At 28.8% G+C, this 17,761-nt stretch overlaps 2 protein-coding genes across 2 annotated transcripts in view; one reads left to right on the top strand and one right to left on the bottom strand.

Moving 5' to 3' along the window:
- LOC127286122 (uncharacterized) overlaps positions 1-17,761 on the bottom strand; it is a 570,090-nt gene that overhangs the window by 152,209 nt on the left and 400,120 nt on the right. The window lies entirely within an intron of this gene.
- Positions 8,154-12,967, top strand: LOC127286138 (uncharacterized). The gene is made up of 5 exons (XM_051312452.1): positions 8,154-8,175; positions 8,388-8,652; positions 8,700-8,931; positions 9,327-9,477; positions 12,933-12,967. The coding sequence occupies exons 1-5, from the start codon at positions 8,154-8,156 to the stop codon at positions 12,965-12,967; spliced, it is 705 nt and encodes a 234-aa protein (XP_051168409.1).

Here is a 17,761-nt window from a genome sequence, read left to right as displayed (position 1 = left end):
TTCCCGTGATGTGGGACTTTTGTTTCTTACGGAAGGGGAGCGACTTTTAACAATTTGTCGTATAATTTGTTAATTATAAAAATATGTGTCAATTATGCAACTGAAAGTTATTGTTTCAATTTTTGAAAGTATAAAGTTTAATTTTTTTTAGAGTACTCTCATCCTAACCTCATCTGTGAAAAGATTTAGATGGATTTTTGTTTACTTTTCTGATATTTAGATTTTTTGATATTTCTCAATCGACAGTGACACACTTTTCATAAAAATGTTGTACAAATATAATTTTTTTTAATTGACTCGGTGCAGTGTAAATCACACGCAAGAGTGTAAGAGATTTTAATGTTTTCTTAGGATCTGCGGAGTGCATTATGCAGAACAATGCAAGTAGAGGTAAAATTATTGATAAAACAATATGACTAAATCTTCTTTTTAACAATTGCAGAGAATAAAATTAAAAATATTTTTAGTGTAAAAAATATACAAAATTACAAACAAGTAGACTTAAATCACTAAAAGTTAGATATTTTTAATATTTATTCATAAATTTTATTTTATATATCAACAAAATGAGGGACAATCTATAAATATAATAATTTTTAGACTGTATATATAGACGGGAAAATCTTTGTATTTATAATTTCCAACTCATTAACTGGAGTAGTATTAATTTTTTATTATTAAATTTATAATTGCCTACCATTATTTCTTAGGTACTTAGGTTCTCAAAGGGCACTGCTTATATTTCTAAATAAATAAATAATTATTCTTATTATTGCTTTTTTTAACTGATTCGAAATCGATTTACATTCCGAGAATCGGATTTTTTAGGTTAGGACATTCTTTCTTTACGGAATGTAGTAAAAAACTACAAATTTTATAGTAATAATTTATACTATAAAGAAATAATGTACTGCTAATTAAAAAAATATATAATTTAAATAGTAATAATTTACACTATAAATGAATAGTGTATGGCATAATTAAAAAATATATAATTTGAATATTTTGCAATATTCTTCTGGAGGAACAGTGCGCGTTATTTATTTGTATTCGATATAAGAGGGATAAATGTGTTATTTTTCTATCTAAAAAGTATGTAGTATTCATATATTTTCGGTAAATATATTTTTACATGTTTATTGGAATGTACTAGGCAATTTTTTACTCTGTATTACATTTTAGTTTTGTGTTTTGGCACAAATGATTAAATTGTCATAAAATCCATCGTAAAAATTGGATTTTTCAGATAGATATAATTTATATTATCTATTAGCAAAAGTTTTATTCTTTTTGCTTTTAGAAGTAAGATGCAATAATACGGCCACTTGAGGATCTGTAAATTACGACCTTTCTACCACTATGTTATAATTTAACAACTACTGTTTTGTAGTTTATACTTTAGTTTTTACTAAAATAGTGTAGATAATTCAACCATATTAATGACTTAAAATTAAAATAAATGCTTGAAAGTATGGTTGAAACGTGCACGGTAAATACGTGACAGAATATTTACTATATAAAAAATTATTACCAAAAAATGTTCTGGTACTCTTGCCACGTATACACTGTTTTTATAAAATCCTATTTAGTTGTAAATATTATTTTTATGTGTTCACAAGGTGATATTTTTCTTTTCTAAAATTTCAAAAATTTTATTTATTGCAATTTTGTAAATCTTATATAAAATGATTTAATATTCATAACAGTGTAAATGATACAAGAAATTCACATATAGTGAAACCGTGCATGTAAAGTCTGTAATGTTATTATTACTCATTGCAGGATTATGCATTTCATACAAAAAAATGTATATTTTTATTTCACTTGACAGAAAAACTAATGAGAAAATCTATAAGTTCTGAAAAACCTTTCAGATGTCAAGGATACTGCCGAGAATTGGTGTATTATTATATTTTTTCTCAAGTTGATATACACACATAATAATGTGTCGTGTATGATTGTAATTTTTTAAATATTACTAGAATTATTTGAGAACTTTTCTTGGTAAATATACGTTTCATCCACAAACGTTAAATGTTTAATAAACAAATTAAATGATTATAAATATGGTTAAAACGTGCACGGAAAATGCCTGACAAGCTACTATGTAAAAGATGATAATTGTTAAAATTGTTTGATGTACTTGCCACGTATACACTGTTTTTTTAAGTTCATATTTGGTTATTAATATTAATTGAATATCCAACAAATAAAATCAACATTTTTTTATTTAAAATTTCAACTTTGTAATAAAAAATATTTTAGGATTTATAACAGTGTAAGTGATTAATTATTACCCGTGCACGTAAAATCTATAATAAAAATTATTGCAGGATTAGCAATTTGTAACATAAAAAGGGTATATTTCTGTTTTATATGACTGAATTTTAAAGTTCTGAAAAAACTTTAAACTGACAAGAATCCTGCAGATAATCGCGTTGGCAGACATTTATTTTTAAATAAATTTTAAGTGATTTAATTTTTAACCAATTTTTTACACAGATACAACATTTTAATTAATTTTTTTTAAATCTCTTTATTTCATGCCATTTTCTAAAACTTCATGTTGTATGAAACATTTTAATTTTTACAATAGAGAGAAAGAGATTTCAGAAACTGAAAGATGACAGTAAGATCGTGCATAGTTTACACAGTAGTTAATTTAATTTGTAAGTTATTAGTTTTTCATTACCTACATTATTATTATTATTTCTATTACTGATGGGATATAATTAATTTTATGGAAAAAGAATGAGGGGAGCGTGATGTGATTTATAGAAAATTAAAAGCACTTACCGAATCGACCTTGCTACTTATTAACACTGGCATTACACACTTGTAATGAAACACGTAAAAAACTTTTCACTTTCATTTTTACTTTCATTTTTTTTTTAAATGAAAATTTTAAATACATTTCATAAATCATTAACACTGGCTTTACACACTTGAAATAAAACATTTAAAAAACTTTTCACGTTTAGTCTTGATAAAATCATTTTACTTGAAAACTTGTTACGATTATTTTACACAGTAAATCACAAAACAGTATCTAATAATCACAAACACACGAAAATTCACATATGTCTAATCAATCTATATTTAATTTTGAAAAAAATTATTCACAACTCTAAAGTTTCAATCGTGCCGCATGCATGTAATAGTATATTAAGCAATAAAAGAACGAAGGCAGCCATTTATTTCAGTATTACTTAGGATATTGTTTATTCCAAATGCATAAAAGTGTCGATTTCAGATAGCAGAAGACAGGAAGTGAAAGTAATTCAGTTGTTTAACTTGTATGAAATGGAACGCAATTTCGTACTGTCGAATAAATGAATGACTTTACGGCCTGGCGTCAGCTATCTAAAGGCGCAATTTTTGTTCACGTGGGATAAAAAATAAATAAATAAAATCAAATTAACAACTTACTTGTCTAAATAATGAACAGCGGATGATCCTGGAGGCAATAAATAGTAATAAGGATGAAAATAATATCTCCATTTCCAACGATGCACGATTTAATTTATAGGAGATTCTGCAAACGGTTCGCCAATGATTTATCAAATTTTGGCGGTAATTCCTGACCCTGCATACGCGAAACACTAAAATGAATAAAATTTAATTGTTAATAATTGTGATTTTAATTATATTAACAACCATTAATAATGTAGAAAAAATATTTACCTCTCTTAGTTTCATTGTCACGTTTTTCTTTATGCAATTGAAGAGCAGTTTGCTAAAGAATCAAGGAGTTCTTAGACATAGTCTTTTATTTATCCTATTACCTGAAAGATTTCAATTTTTTAATGATAACTAATTGAAACAGGAATTTTCATGATTAAACAATTTCTTTTAGATTTTAAAAATAGACATAATAAATATTCTATACAGAATTTTTTAATGATTAAATACCTATTTCTGCGAATATTGAGATTGCTTGGTTGTAACAATCTTTCCTATGATTTTGATATTATTGGACTGTTTGGTCGTACGATTTCGTAGAAATAATTTTTCTACAGCCAGTTTCTCCAAATTTTCCGCAGTCAGAGCTCCTGTGAATTAATTACAAATGTTAAACAAATTTTTTTATAAAATAAAATTTATAGAAAGAGTATTAAATTTGCAAATTTGATGTAAACTATAATGGATAACTTACCCGCAAAAACTTTGCCCGCATTTCTATAAAAAACGTGTATTTCTTGCTTTCTTCTTGCAAAAGAGGAACTGTATTCTTCCCGATCCTCCCGCTTTTTTCGGCAAATACACAATTGGTGACTATCATTTCTTCGGCTTCATTTTTACGCGTAAGTTGGACATATCAACTCCATCCAGACCTTGCTCCTGTATTTGTTATCCTAAAATAATTGATTTAAATATTAAAAATTTAATATCTATTTAAACATTGATATAGCGGTCAGAATTATAGGAACACCCTGTTTTATGATAAAGAAACATGATAAAATTTAAGAATACTTTATTTTTTTTGTTTATGTTTAAAAACTGATAAACTTGTGAAAAAAGCATTAAAATTTGGCTAGAATGAATGAAAAATGACTGAAATTTATTAAAATTTTAAATAATTGATTTTTAAATTCGTTAAAATTTATTTAAATTATTTTAATTCTTATTGTTCAAAATTTTAATAAATTGCATCTAGGTTACTGATTAAAATTTCTGTCAGGAAATGTTGAATGTAATTAATTAATTAATTATTACAAATTGAATAATATTTGAAATAATTCAAGTTTTTAATTAATTATAACCTGTATAATAATTTAATTTTAAATTGACTTGCATTTAAAATATTTTAACTTTTGATTGTTTAAAATTTATAATAATTGACCTAACATTGATTAAAATATTAGCACATTAAAATTTAGATAACCGCTACAATCACAACTGGTACAATTATAATATTACTGATCACTAATAACACTTTTACACACTATATTTGACATCACAATTTTCGTAAATACCAAAATATTTAATTCAACACGAAAACTGGTAGCCGGCAAAAACTCGAGTCAAAACAAGTTACACATGCGACACTCACCGATAGACACACAGACCCTGCTAGCTATGCAGGCATGCGCGGTGGAAGGTAGTCAACGATTGGTCGAAGTAGCACAGTCTCATTAGAAAAGATTCATTTGTGATAAATATTTTTTAATAAAGTTGTTAAAAATCAATGTCTGCATTATTAATATTATTCATAACATTTATTATTATGTTCAAGTGCATTGTGATTAATAAAGAATAAAAAAACCTTTTTTATGATCAAATAATTTTTAAAAACCGCGCACTTTTCTTGCTGATGGAAAATTTGCTTGCACATTAAAGGAAGTTCTGCAATACCTGCAAAAGCCAAGTACTAGTGCAAGTCCAAATGCAAATCCAATGAGTGTAAGAGAGATAGATAGACTACCTATCTCTTTTTGACTCATGAGATTGTCACTTGCACTTGGCTTTTGCACCTACTATACATCCACCTTAAAGGAGCTTCTACAATAGCTCCGTTTGGCAACTCCAAGTCCAAGTCGGTTGGAGTTCGTTGCGCACTCATGGTGTTGCCAACTGTCGCCGAGTTGAAAATGAAAAAAAAAATTGTGCGTGATATATATAGTAATATATATAAATATAATAATAAAAAAATATACTCATTAACAGATTATTTTACTATATTATTTTAATGTTATTTTCAGAATTAAATTCAGATTAGAGTATTTAGATTATAGTGTTTAAAATGTTTGTAGAGTCTTAAATGTTTTTTTTTCTTCTAATAAGAAATCTGTTTGTCAGGGAAAAAGTTATTATTTACATGGAAAAATGGAGAATTCAGGAAATTGGATTACAAAAATATTGTGGCAACGCATGAAGAAATTAACTTTTTAAAGAATTATCACATATAGTAATTATATTCAATGAATTTTAGACGAAAAAATTCATTCATAAAATATTAAACTTTGAAAATTATCTGCATTCTCTAATATTAAAATAAGCAAAAAATATTGTAAGGTTATGTTCATGAAAATACCTTTTTAATATACTGTGAAATCAAAATGATGAAAAACTTTTATTATAATGTCAATAAAAAACATAAAAAAAATTTTGTATTGACAGTTCATCTCATTTATTGTATATTTCTTTATTACTATATTTATATATTACAAATATAAAATTCATTGCATGTGTGTATTATTTAGGAAAAAAATTTTTGTTGTTTATAAAAGAAAAATTTAATTTAATTTATATTTTTCTTCTCTTTAAAAAACGATGAGACGGCGGCAACATCAACAGCAACAACAACAAATAATTTATTAAACTTTACAGCGTGTTTACAGCTTCAAAAGTACATAACCTCAACTATTTCGTGAGCACACTGAGAAAAATGCCGTTGTAACTTTACAACGTCCAACGTGACTCGAAAAATGGACCACGTCAGACGTTGTAAAGTTACCAACGGTTTGTAAAAAAACGGTATGTTTTGTAGAGTTACCAACGTTTTGTAAAATTGCAAAGAGACAAATATGAGAATGCGATTTTCAAATAAGAGGTTAGCTTTTTTTTATTTTTTTATATTCTTAATAATAAAACTCAGATGTTAAAGAAATAATTTTTTATTAAAAGTATAATTTTTAATTATAATTAAAAAACAACGAATATATTAATTAAAAAAAAGGAATTATCTTCACTGCACAGTATCTTATGATCACAATCACAAAGATTTCATTTTCAACTCGGCGACAGTTGGCAACACCATGCGTGCGCAACCAACTCCAACCGACTTGGACTTGGAGTTGCCAAACGGACAGTGATGGGCACGTATAATACATGACGTATAATACGTGGTTTTCTACGTGTATAATACTACGTATATTACGTGCCAAGTTTTCTACACGATGTATATTACATTTGATCACGTGATTTAAGAGCGGCAATTTTAAATTCTTCATTAAAATACATCATTCATTACTTTACACTATTGAAAGAGAAAGTTGTTAATATAAACAAAATTTAGGTAATTATTAATTATTTTAACAATTATAAAACAAAATTGTTTTTATATCGGTTTTATTTCTAAGTTGGTTTCACAGATAAGAGTGAACACCGGGCCACGTGCATAATAACATAACCTATATTCTAAGTATTATATTGTCAGTCTAGTCGTTTGGTATCTCCCAAAATAAACAATTTTTAAATCAAAACTTTATAAACAATAACAAAGCTCTTAAAAAAAAGAATAGAAAAATTCGTTATGGCAAAAATCAGAGGATCATATATAGATGTCAAAATGTCAGTGGTTTTCTACATGGTTTTATACATTTTATACGTATATTACGTCGAAAACGTATTATACGTACAAAGCTTCGTGTGACGCGTCACAACCCATCACTGCAAACGGAGCTATTGTAGAAGCTCCTTAAAGGCTCTTGCATACCTCCATCTGCCTGCATAGGCAGCCAGTATAAGCCAATCAGAGAGTCATAATTTCTACGAAGACGCTAATTGAAAACTTGCAAAGTTGATGAAATTGTACGTGAAGAAGATTTTGGTTCAGAAGTTTACTGCGTTCATGTGTGCTCTCGCGTAAATACATTAAAATTTTCGTCATAAGAAAGTAAGTATAGTTTTTATTTATTTTCAACTTTACTTCGTCGATATAAATACACAAAATTTTGTAAGTGATATGATAAAAGTCTCGGTTTTAGAACTATACTTTGATTTTTAACTTCCGTTTGCCATACAACATTCCTTTTTATTTCTCATACTCAGGCAATTTTATGTAATTAAAAAAGTAAATTACGCATTTAACACATTTGAAATTATTACTTAATTTTTTTATGTGTGCTTTGACAAAGTTGTCAATTTTTTTAGTACAAAATTGTGTTTCATATTACTTATTTCATAAATCAACGTTAACTTATAGGTTATGCACGTGTTTTAAAACAGCTTTTGACTGATAATTATTATTATTCTAACTTATCATTTCAATTTTAAGTAAATTTAAATTTATTGCTTACTTAATTTCCATTACTTTAAAATTATTATAACATTTATTAATAAAAAAATTGAAATTTATTTTATAAATAGAATTTTTTTAATTTTTATTAATAATACTGATGATTTTTCTGTAGGCTATCTGAAAAACAAAGATGACTCCACGAAACACTAGAAGTATGTATTTCCAAACTTTGTTTTTTATACAAAATAAACCATTTTTTCTTCTCAATATTATATTAGGTTTTTAAAGTTTTAAAAATAAATTATAATTCCTAATTATATTTTAAAAAAAATTTAATTTTTGTAGACAGTCGATAATAATAAATTTTTTCAATTTTTAAATATATTCCTAATATTTTAATTTGTAATAAAATATTTAATTTTAGGATCAGCCGGTGGCAAGTCAACAGCGAACGGTTCAGGGGGTGAAAAGTCAGACGAAAATAAAGTGGAAGTTGTAGAATTTAAAAATAGGGACGACACAAATTCGGGAAAAAAAGATTCATCTGATAATAAGCAAACTGCTCAACAGCGTGCTGATTATTATCAGCTTTTAGCCGCAGACAAAGATGCTGAACTTCAACTTATGAAAGAAAAAGTCTTGGAGGCTGAGAGATTAGCTACTGCAAAAGAAATGGAAGCCGAAGTGATGTTAAAACTGCAAAAAAAACTGAGGAGAATGCAGAATATGAAAAAAGATACATTGAAGCACAACGAAGAATAAAAAAGGCGGATGAGCAATTATCAAGTCGTCCAATTATTCCTTCTTCATCAACTTCATCTGTCATAGCATCTTCAGCAGCTATTTCTCGGGCGCCGCGTATTTCTTCCTCTGCAACAAATTATTTAGAAGAATTGGAAGGTTTTGAAGAAGAATGGAATCCCGAACTGCAAAGAAACAGATTTGAAGAAGAAATGGCTTCGATGAGGGTGAGTATCATAAATTTATCCATGATTTTTTCATAACACTAGCTCGTTTTGACGACTTTCTTAATTTTTTTCATCGAATGTGATTTTTTCAACGTACGGCAATTTCTTTTGACTTGTTTCTATTAAAAAAAGAGAAGAAAACTGATTGATTTATAAAAATCTTTAAGAATTTAAATATTTTAAAATAATTTAGATAAAGAGCTTTGAGTAGTTAATATTTTGAATGAGTTTCAATAAAAATTTTAAAGATTCAGTTGATTTCAAATCATTTTAATATAATCATTTTGAATTTTAATTATTTTTAAATGAAAAAAACTGCAATAATTTCACTATTGGCGATAAATAATTTTTAAAAATTTATTATTTTCATGAAAATAAAAATTATTCTTTCTTAGAAACTAAAGCGCCAAATGCTGTCAGCCCTCTATAAAAATTCAATACAAGCTGGAAGACAAGGAAGAAATAATGGTCGAGGAAGAGGTGATGGACGAGGAGCATATGGCAAAGGAGGATACGGTGGAGGTGGATTCGGAAGAGGACAAGGCAGTAATTATTATTATGATAATAATGCATAAAATTCCATTAGTTTTTCTCTTTGGCCATGGTTGAGTTTTTTCAAGTTTGTTTATATAATTCGGTTTTTTGTGTTTTTTTAATTTTATAAGCGTGATACTACAACAATTACATGATCGTTTATCGCTCAACATAGTATTACTTTATTTCAATAGATCAAAAGACTGTAAAACCTGTCAATGGCAAATATAGTTTTTTTAAATTATTTGTTTACTTATATACGCCTAGCGAAAAAAAGATACATGTGATTATCATTGTGTTCAAGATTTTCATTGACTTATCGTTCAATGAACAATCTTTATAATTAAGTTTCATAAAAAATTATAAAACCGTTATACGTTACACTTGCTTTTTGTTACTTTAAACAATTTTTATTTTCATATGTGTGATATAATAATAAGTACATAATTATTTAACGTTTAACGTTAAGGTATCGTACATTTGTGTTTTTTAAACACTTTATATTCATGCGCGTATCAACAAAGTGAAATATAATTTTTTATTAACCGACTGATGGTTACTTTAGGTTATTATAAGATGTAATACTAAAAAACTGATATATATATATGTTATCAATGAGTTGTTTAATGTTTATTGGTAAAACTCATTCAAGTATTTTTAGTATTTGTATTCAACGTTTATCAGACACGAAAAGAATAAGTTTATTTTTGTTACATAGAAAAAAATAAGAATTTTTGAAATTAAAAATCAAATAAAGAATAAGTTTATTTTTGTAGCAAAGAAAAAAATAAGAATTTTTGAAATTAAAAATCAAATAAAGTTTTGATGAACAAGGAACAGAATTTTTATTTATTATTAATAGTTATACTTTATTGCCTTAAGTTATCCTCAATCTATAATTCATAAAAATTTCAAAATTCATACTTACAAATAAAAAAAATTTCAGGTCATTTTCTTGATGTATTTTGATGCTCCTACACTTCTTATCGTTAAATGATGTTTTGTTCAAATTTTTTTAAAACGCAAAACATAAAAAAACATTTTTATTGAAAAATTCCAAAATAAACAAGAGAATCGAATTTTTTAATTTCACAATTACTTTAACTTTTTTTTACATCACGTTAAAGTATCATTAAAATGAATGAATTTATAAAAAATTAGTATTAAATAACTGGAGTAATGAGCTATTAAATTTTTGTACAAATAATTTAACAAGACAAATAAAATAAAGTAACAAATAAAATAAATAACAAATGTTATTTATAATAAAAACAAATAAAACAAATGTTTACTGTCAAAAAATAATTTTTTATTTCAAAATAAGAGTAGCACTCTTGGAAATCGTCATCGATCAATTATTTAACATAAAAAACCCGCTGTTCACATATTTTCACTATTTGAGAAAAATCAGTACAATTACAAACAGAAAAGATTTCTTATAAATTTCTTTTCAGGATATTACATATTTTCACAACTAAATTGGAAAAAAAATTTAGAGGAACACATTTCAATTTATTTTGAAAAAATTTGTAAAAAAACCTCAAAATTATGAAAAAATTTGTAAAAAAAACTCAAAATTATGAAAAAATATAAATAAATGAATAAACAATTGTTCATCTCTCTTAACTAAAGGTTTGCTAATTGGTATTGGGATCTGACATTCGTACACATGCCATCTGGTGTTGAAAAATGTAACTAGTTTTGGATAACTGTTTGTGTCACTTGCAATTGTAGTTCCGCTGTCATTGTTAATTATTTTATCATTATGAATGAAGCTACATTTTTACCGCGTGAGAAATCTTCCTGCAGAATTAAGTGTTCTGTGAGAGGCTGTGGCAGTACTGTAGCGAAAAATTTAAGCGTAATTTTCCATAAATTTCCGAAACCAAAACAACGAGTAGTGGATGTGAAAATACGTTCGATAATTTTGAAAAAGTCGATCAATTAAAGGCCTGGAAAAATGCTTTAAAAATAAACAGTATAAAGCCTTCTATGAGAGTATGTTCTCTGCATTTCAAAAAAAGTGATTACATTTTGCCAGGTAAGTTTAAGATTTTAAAATTTGGAGGTTATATAATCTTTCATATTACCCGTGCATGTGAACATTTTGAAAGTTAATTTATCACTGTAAAAACGGATAAATAAATTTTTTTTTCAGTTCTTGTTAACAGACTTTTACAATGAAAAATGAAATACATACATTTATAAATTTTCATATAATTTCATGAAATATAAAGGAAAATACAATACTTTTCTTGCACATGTATCGCTGGATTTGAGAAAATAATTTGTATAAAAATAAGATTTCTTTTATATTTTTATTCATGTTTGTAAATAGGAATGTAAATAGTAATTTTGTATTTAAAAAATTCACTTATACATTTATTAAATTAAGCAATATTTTTTAAACGATTTTGTTCTATTGCATCCCCTGTTATTCCCATGTAAATTCACTAAAAGTGTTACCCAATTTACGCCATATTGCTTTAGGCCCCGCCCCCATGTCAGATCCCAATACATACGTATTTTTGCAAGTAGATTTATTGAAAAATATAGTCGACAACTTTAAAATGATTTGGAAAATCGTTTATAAGAAAATAATTTAAACTTCTTAATGAAAGCGTACTCTTGAACGGCTTTTGTATTTGACCAAATTATTGTTTACTGTTTTGTAAATCTTTTTTTAAATAGAAATTTTAATTTAATAAATTTCAAAGAAAATGTAGTCTTTAATTGATAAAAATTACGCATGCTCATCCTTAAAATAGTATCAAGGTCTTAAAAATATGAAACATACCTCTTATATATGATTAGAGATAAATCATCCCCAATCAATTATGAACATCATACGTACTCTGCAATACTTGTTAAGAAAGTCTGCATTCAAGTTACATGATAGCTGTGTTCTGACGATATTAAAATAAATTTCTGCTAGTTATGAATGATGGAATTTAAAAATTTTAAGATAGGTGAACAGTTAATGTTAAAACAGTATGTCATTTAGAACTGTATTCTTGCTCTGCAATATCAGGTACTCCTTGTTCAAATTTTCTGAAAGAAATTATATTTTAAATACTTTTTTGAAAATATGAATTTAAAGTATAGAAAAGATCCAAAGTATTGTAACTTTTATAGTAAGGAGAAATTGTTTTTCAAAACAGTTTAATTTTTAATTTCAGTTTTCTTTGACTATTTTCATAATTTTAATTGTACAGAAAGAAAATTTTATCTTGGTACTGCATTTTGTTTAATTAACAATATTTTTTTGACATTTAGTTTTTTATTAAAATCTATGCCACCATGTCAAAGGGCGAACATTTTTGACGCGTTATTTGTACCTGGCGAAGATATTCTAAAATGGTACATGGTCCAAAAAAATTCTAAAGTAAAAAAAAACCTTGAAAATTCGTGTTTTTTATAAACAATTATCTGTAATTTGTTTAATTTTCAATTTACGGTTTTTTCAGATGCACCATCTGAAAGAGCGGTTCATGGACCATAAGAAATGTATATTGCGAATTTTTTCTTAATGTTACCTCATGTTGACGGAACCGACAGTTATATTTTTATGCTATTCCTGGACAGAATCCTTTAAGCCTTCGAATGCTTTACAGTTATCTCTAAGCTTTAAATAAGTTTCTTTTTTTATCAATAATCTTAAAAAATATGTCCTCTTCTTATTTTTCAAGTGCTGACGACTTATTTGCATTTGACTTCTCTTTTTTTGTGATATGATAGAAATATTGAATGATATAGAGTAATATTCCTTAATGCTCAAACAATATTTCTTCTTCAAAATTGCTTACCATTATCAAGATGAATTATCCTGACGATTTGGAATACAACACCCCATTCGATTAAGGTCTAACCTAATATTGTATACAATAAGTCAAACCAAAATCAGACGGGCTGTCATACACCAGACTTGAATTTCCATTATTTCACCACCTAGAAAAAACGAAATATGTACATAGAACTATGATGTTAAACATAATTTACAAACAATGCTTTTCATTTATTTTGACTCTCAGTCAAAATAAAAAAGATCGTACATAAAATAAAAGATTCATGTAATGAGCTCTAACAATGAGTACAGAATATGACACTTGTACTATTTACATATTATTTTTACATCTAAGAAGTTAGTTCTTCTAGATTCAATTTGGATAACGTTTTTTTCTGTCATTATTAATCAAAAGAGTATGTCAAACAAATAAAATATATAAATAAAAAATTCTATAATGACGTATTCGCATTTAATATGCAAATAATTATCATGTATTGGCAAGCATGATTATTTTGACTTTTTCAGACAAAATAAAAAGAAACGTACATGAAATAAAACATTCATGTAATGAGCTTTAAGAATCATTCGTGAAGAATGTGTAAGTTATTTTGAAAATGTATTTTAAAACATATGTACTTTTTAATATCTAATTTTTTGCCGCAAAATACAATGTCACTTAAAAGGAGGAAAAAGTTTCTTTTCCTGTTTTGAAAGATTCCTTTCAACATTAGGAAAACGAGTCAACTTCTGTGTTTTGATAATATTTGCAAAGTGCTTTCTCATTTTTGCGGGATTGACAGAATACCTCTGCGTGAATGGATCTAAACCCAGACCAGCACTGGCACAATTTGCTGCAGCATTCACTCCGCAAGATGAACCATCAGGTTGCTTTTGGAGACAAATGCAACTCACGTTCCTTGGAGACAATTTTGGATATCTTTTCTTTATGAAAATTTGTTCCTCCTTTGCAAGATTCTTGTACGTTAATTCTTTGTACTCACTGTCAAATATTGTAAGTCTTCTGTCTATGGATGCGCCATTTTCATAGTAGTAAAACCGCCAGTGGTGAATAATATTTCCTCCAATAATTTGCACGTCCCGATCATTATTGCATTCAGGCACTTCCACATGCGTCATGATGTTATGAACGCTTAATGTCTCCAAGTTCGAATGTTTTCGCACCACTTCTAGAAATGCGTCTAAAGGTTCGTCGTCTAACCAACTGCTTTTACTCTCTACAATTTTTAGGCACGGTTCTAAATTTACTGGAGCCCAGGCTAACATAATCTGTTCCTTAATTTTCTTCTTACTTTCCACTTTAAGAGGAATTTTGTCTTCCATTCTCACTTTTTTCGTCTGTTCTTCTGTCGAGGATATTTGCTCATAAGTATGGACGTCATCTTTTTTTATTTTCAATTCCTTTCGTCTTCCATGCGAACGGTTTTTGTCTTGTTTTTTGTCAACAATGTTTCACTATCAATTTGCACATCTTTTCTTTTTTTGCTTCGCCTATTTTCAATTATAGGTTCATTCTTTTCTTCCTGGTTTTTTCTGTCGGTAAAAGACATTTCCTCTTCGAAGCTTACTTTTTTCGTTTTGCTTTCTGTTGACGAAATTTTTTCATCAATTTGCACATTATCTTTCTTTCTCTTGCTTTGCCTGTTTTCAATTTGAAAGACATCACATGTGAGTTTATTCTTATTTGCCCTTTTTTTCAGAATGTATTCAGGTTCTCGAATCTGCATACTTCTCGAGATACGGCTATCGATTATTTCTGGAAGCATGCAATCTTGATTTCGACAACGCCACCTTCTATAACGTTATAAGTGAAATGAGGCTTCTTTCCCTTAACCTTAGAATTAAAATCACGTAAATCCTTGACTTCGACATCAATAAGACCGTCAGGTGATGCTGCCAGGTACTCTAAATCAGGATCTATCCACATTCCTGTCGGTACAACAGGATGACCTATTTTCTTTGACAAAGCTTCTCTTGCAATTGGTTCCATTTCCATTCCATAAAAGACAGCAGCAGAAGGATCTTTAGTAGAAGGGTGCAACAATTTTTTTACCAAAGAGCTACACAGTGTTGTTTCCCGCCGTTTGCATATCTCTCCGAAGTGTGCTGACGTTAGCAGTTTTCGGTGAAAGTTCTTCCATTCATCACTTAAATTTTGATCTACTGTGCGTTCAGCAATGGCTATTCTATTTTCCTGATAAGTCTTCAGTGTTTTCAGGTAAATTTCTTTTTGCATCTCAAACATTGTCTTCTCCATATCTAGATTCTCCGCACATTTACCGTAATTCTTGTCGCTGCATTTGTTTATTTTCTTGTCCCTTCTTTTCTTGCTCGCGTACTTCTTGTTTCTTTCCACTTTTGCTTCTCCATTTTTTTCCATTGTCAACACAGAATTAGGTACCTCTTTTCCAGCGTGTTTGATGATACTAGATTGTAAGTGTCTATTACTCTAAGCAATCATTGCGCAATGGCAACGAGCACAATAATTTCCACTTCTAGAAAGTCCTAGTCTTTTTCCTGCACAATATTTACAAATCAGGGAATGGATTGATTCATTTAAATTTGTTGTAGTATCCAACAACAAACTTTCGATTATCAAAAACAATCGGCCGTGTAACCGCAGAAGCTGCGGAAGAACACCAACCTCTTCCAGTAAAGCAATATAATCCTCCTGTTTAATGTCAATGCCGTTCCTATTAGTTGTCACCATCTGCTGAGGATCTGATTCTTTCTCTAAATCAACTTCATTGTTTTCAGTGGCTACCATTTCCAAGGAATCGGATTTTTCTTCAATATCAAAGTTATTGTTTTCACTAGCCATCAATTCCACAGGATCGGATTTTTTCTTAGGATCAGTGTCATTATCTTGAACTGCCATTTTCACGGAATCAAATTTTTCTTCTACACCATTCTTTTGATCAACGCAGGGCCATCCACCCAATGCAGAACATTGCTTGTGGCAACCAAAAACATGATACGGTACATTCATTATGTCCTTCTTAAGCAGCTCAATTTTTTGGTCATATGACAATTGACCGTCCTCTCGTCGTCTCTTAGCAGCTGCTTTTATTTCTTTTCGGAATCTTTGTACATTCTTTTTTAAGAGATCTCGAGCTTTTGCCATTCGTTTTCTAATCATTCTTTTTTTCATAATCGTGACAGATGATTTCGTTTCAATGATGCGGCGCCCTTTCTTGTTTGTGACAACCTTGCGAGCTTTTGTGGCAAGTGTTTGCTTTACTCGAGGCAATTTCGGTTTTACAGCTTTACAGTGTTTCGTATGATTCTTCAGTGCATGGTTGGTGCAAAAAAGTCTTTTAACTATAATCCCATATTTCTTATATAGATCAGCTGCCAAAAGACCAGCGAAAACATTGCTGTCTCCGTCACCAACGAAGTTCTTGTAGATCATGTCGTGTAATTTCTCAGAGGCACCGAACGCATCAAGAGTGCCTTGCTTTTCCATTAATGAAGAAGGTTCATCTCGATCAAAATTTTTGTAGCAATCATGTTTCTTCACTGCTCCTCCGCTCTCGCATGTAGCACATGATTTGCACTTGACTCTCAAGTCTAAAGGCTTTTTAGTTTCACTCCCTACGACGGTAACGGCACCACCAAGAGAACCGTATAATCCTCCAGGAAAAGTTCTCTGCAGTCATGATCCATCGCAATGAACAGTTGCTAAAGGGATAATCCTCTCTACCCCATTTGGTTCTTTAAACATTATGTAAAGACCTTTCTTGATAAGAGTTTCTCTTTCCTCTCGGCCGTTTTGTCTCATAATCTCCTCTGATGTGTCTATTATAAGGCGAACAATATTTTTCTGGTGTGTCAAAAAGGCTGTTGAAGATATGCATGGGATTCCTGAAGGAGCAAGTAATTCTTGCATATTAGAGTAACCATTGCCTGCTGTTATAGTTCTCAACACCATTGCCGTATTAATATCCATCTTCTTAGGATCATTTGGATGAGATTTTTGTATTACTGTTGCACGACAGCTTTCACAAACTAATGTAACATATGTTTTGAAGCCCTTTTCGCTAGACTTTGCTATTTTCCATCTTCTTCGATTGCAGGATTCTTTGTGACGATCATCTTCATCATACGCCAGCTTAAGAAGGCTGTTCATTAAATGATCCAAATCAACAATGCGATTACCCTCAATGATGTTTTTCTGGATCTGACCTTGTAAACTGGCAGCAGTGATCGTAGAAGAAGACGTTGACATCTTGTCATCCTCTTCACAAGCTGGGATTTTAAAATCAGTGTATTCCTGGTCATGATGATTTTGTTGAACATTATCCACCTCAGTATTTGTAACTACCATTTGATCAGTTTTTGTAAATTCTTTATCTATCTCCTTATCGGGTATGATTTGTGAACTAAAAGCAGTGATGGTAGAAGAAGACGTTGACATCTTGTCATCCTCTTCACAAGCTGGGATCTCAAAATCAGTGAACTCCTGGTCATGATGGTTTTGTTGATCATTAT

The sequence above is a fragment of the Leptopilina boulardi genome, unplaced genomic scaffold, assembly GCF_019393585.1.
Source record: "Leptopilina boulardi isolate dan_hultmark-lab unplaced genomic scaffold, ZJU_Lbou_2.1 LbouV2_350, whole genome shotgun sequence".
In the NCBI taxonomy this organism is placed as follows: Eukaryota; Metazoa; Arthropoda; class Insecta; order Hymenoptera; family Figitidae; genus Leptopilina; species Leptopilina boulardi.
Note: the sequence above shows the minus strand (reverse complement) of the source record. Positions and strands in the feature narration are given on the sequence as shown.

What these genes read in the sequence shown, in the direction of transcription:
- LOC127286138 (XM_051312452.1), top strand. Translation starts at nt 8,154, where the DNA reads ATGACTCCACGAAACACTAGAA. An exon ending in GACTCCACGAAACACTAGAA is followed by an intron (nt 8,176 to 8,387) that starts GTATGTATTTCC and finishes ATTTAATTTTAG; the next exon opens with GATCAGCCGGTGGCAAGTCA. An exon ending in GAAATGGAAGCCGAAGTGAT is followed by an intron (nt 8,653 to 8,699) that starts GTTAAAACTGCA and finishes ATATGAAAAAAG; the next exon opens with ATACATTGAAGCACAACGAA.